This window comes from Dendroctonus ponderosae, unplaced genomic scaffold, assembly GCF_020466585.1.
Source record: "Dendroctonus ponderosae isolate FM_Combo_2020 unplaced genomic scaffold, Dpon_F_20191213v2 Dpon_F_20191213_9, whole genome shotgun sequence".
Lineage (NCBI taxonomy): Eukaryota > Metazoa > Arthropoda > Insecta > Coleoptera > Curculionidae > Dendroctonus > Dendroctonus ponderosae.
The window spans coordinates 8092597-8094524 of record NW_026019116.1 but is presented as its reverse complement, the minus strand read 5'-3'; the positions used below and the strand labels follow the sequence as shown (position 1 = coordinate 8094524).

Sequence of the window (1928 nt, the reverse complement as noted above, 5' to 3'; positions counted from 1 at the left end):
CAGTTTCGTTTTCAGCACTTTCAAATCGCACATCAGCGAAGCTTAAAAATCCAGTAGTTACTGGTTGCTTTCGGGTTGTAACTTTGCTGTTTGTTGAAAATATTTGTGCATCGAATGAAAGTGTGGTCAACAGGCAACTCAACGACCAAGTTTTGAGGAAACGCCACCAAAGTATAGTCAGTTACTGCATAAGTATATTGATTGAGTGGGACTCACCTTTAGCCGACCGCGATATCGGAAGGTTTCCAGATTGTGCAGCTGTTGCTACTGCTGACGGCTTGTCCAACATGGTGTTCTTTATTATGCCTGGAAAGACAAACTGGTTCCTCTCCAAAAACATGTGCGAATCGTCTTACCTTCAGCGCAAGTGCAGGTGGGACAATTGCAATGAAGAGGTCCAGCTTCAGATTTTCCAACTCCCAAAGCAGGCTTTGAACCTTTCGCGCTCACAAAGCTTTCAGCTGCACCCCCATACTTGCAAGAATCGCACCCACATGCCTTACAACTGCAGCCGGGAGGATGCTCCACTTTTGCGCCTGTAGCAGATTTGCTTGCTTGAAGAGCAGCCTTGGAAGCATCTTGTTTGCAAGGGTCGCAAGTACATGTGGTGCACATGCAGCCTGGTCCATGCGCAGCTGATTCTTTTCCTGTGATTATTTGCGTAGATTGCTGACCTGCCATCTGTGCGGGTTGCTGCACTGAAACCGCTTTCTTCATCACAGCACCTGTACTGATAATTAGTGCCTTTCTGCAACAGTTTTTGCTCTGACTATTCACCTGTTGTTATGTTGGTCGATGGTTGAGCAGCTACGGATTTCTGTTGCGGTGCTAAACACCCATGTTGATGTTGTAATATCAAAAGGTGTTCAATATGGTTTAATATACCTTCTTTGTTGCAAAACTCGCAACTACATCGGGTGCATATGCAGTCAATTCTCATTGGAGGTTCGAAAGGTGGCGCCACATAATCGTCTGGGTGCATGGAGCGGAAGACCATTCCTCCTCCTGAAGCGTTGCCTGAAAATGATCGATTTCAGATGATCTGGGGAAGGGCAAATTGCACAGCACACTAACCCTGAGAGCAGATTATACAATCGCATTTTTGGCAGTTGCAGTCAATGCGCTGGAAAGGTTCGAAGGGCGGGGGATCCAGGGCAGGTGCAGCGCCTGCAGCAACGTTTCCCTCCCCTGCTCCTGCTGTGTCCGGGCCACATTGGCACAAATCGCATGTGCAAGCAGGCGAATGTGTCTCCTTCTCTCCCGTAGCTGCCTTTTCCGTGCGTTTTTTGCTGCAAACTATGCAGGTGCATACTTTGCAGGTGCATTCTTCTTCGGCCTCAATTTTGCCGAAGCATGGCTTGCACTTGCATATCGTGCAGGTGCATTGTTCCCCATGCGGACCTCCAGTTTCTCCTTCAACGCCTGCGGGTCATAATTAATTAATTTTTGTGTTTATCAACGATTTTTAACTTTAGTCGTTGATAATCCATCGATAGGACTTCGGCAAATCAAGCAAAGAAAGAAGCGAACTTATACAGTATATGAAAATGGAGATGAAATGTGTAATCGGCTCTAATCTAAAGATCAGTTTTTGAAATATTTTTTTCCAATGTTTCATTGGGGAACTTCATAGAGTAGGCGTTTGCTCAGCAATTTCCATTGATGTTAAAGCGGCCATTTTTGGTGTTGAAGTTTCGGTAATTTTTTTGGAAGTTTTTTTTCTTTGGTCATTTCTGAGTTGGTAGCATTTGGTCAGATTGTATGGTGGGTACTTGCAGCTCTCTGGTAAGGCAAGGCTATTTAGCTCTCTCTGGAATGAGGTGAAAATGGGCGTTTTTGCACACTTTCCTTTCGAGAAACGAGCAAAAAACGGGACGGAAAGCTTAAAACTTTGGCATAATCTTGCACCTAATATTCTCATATTCAGG

At 45.2% G+C, this 1928-nt stretch overlaps 1 protein-coding gene across 1 annotated transcript in view; it reads right to left on the bottom strand.

The window, feature by feature from the left end:
• LOC109538926 overlaps window positions 1-1422 on the bottom strand; it is a gene marked incomplete at its 5' end in the record, with an annotated part of 2720 nt that extends 1298 nt beyond the window's left edge. Inside the window, 5 exon segments of the mRNA XM_048669802.1 lie at window positions 217-306; window positions 357-725; window positions 778-828; window positions 886-1017; window positions 1075-1422. Of these exon segments, the coding sequence (XP_048525759.1) occupies window positions 217-306; window positions 357-725; window positions 778-828; window positions 886-997 (622 nt within the window).
• Window positions 1423-1928: the final 506 nt, after the last annotated feature.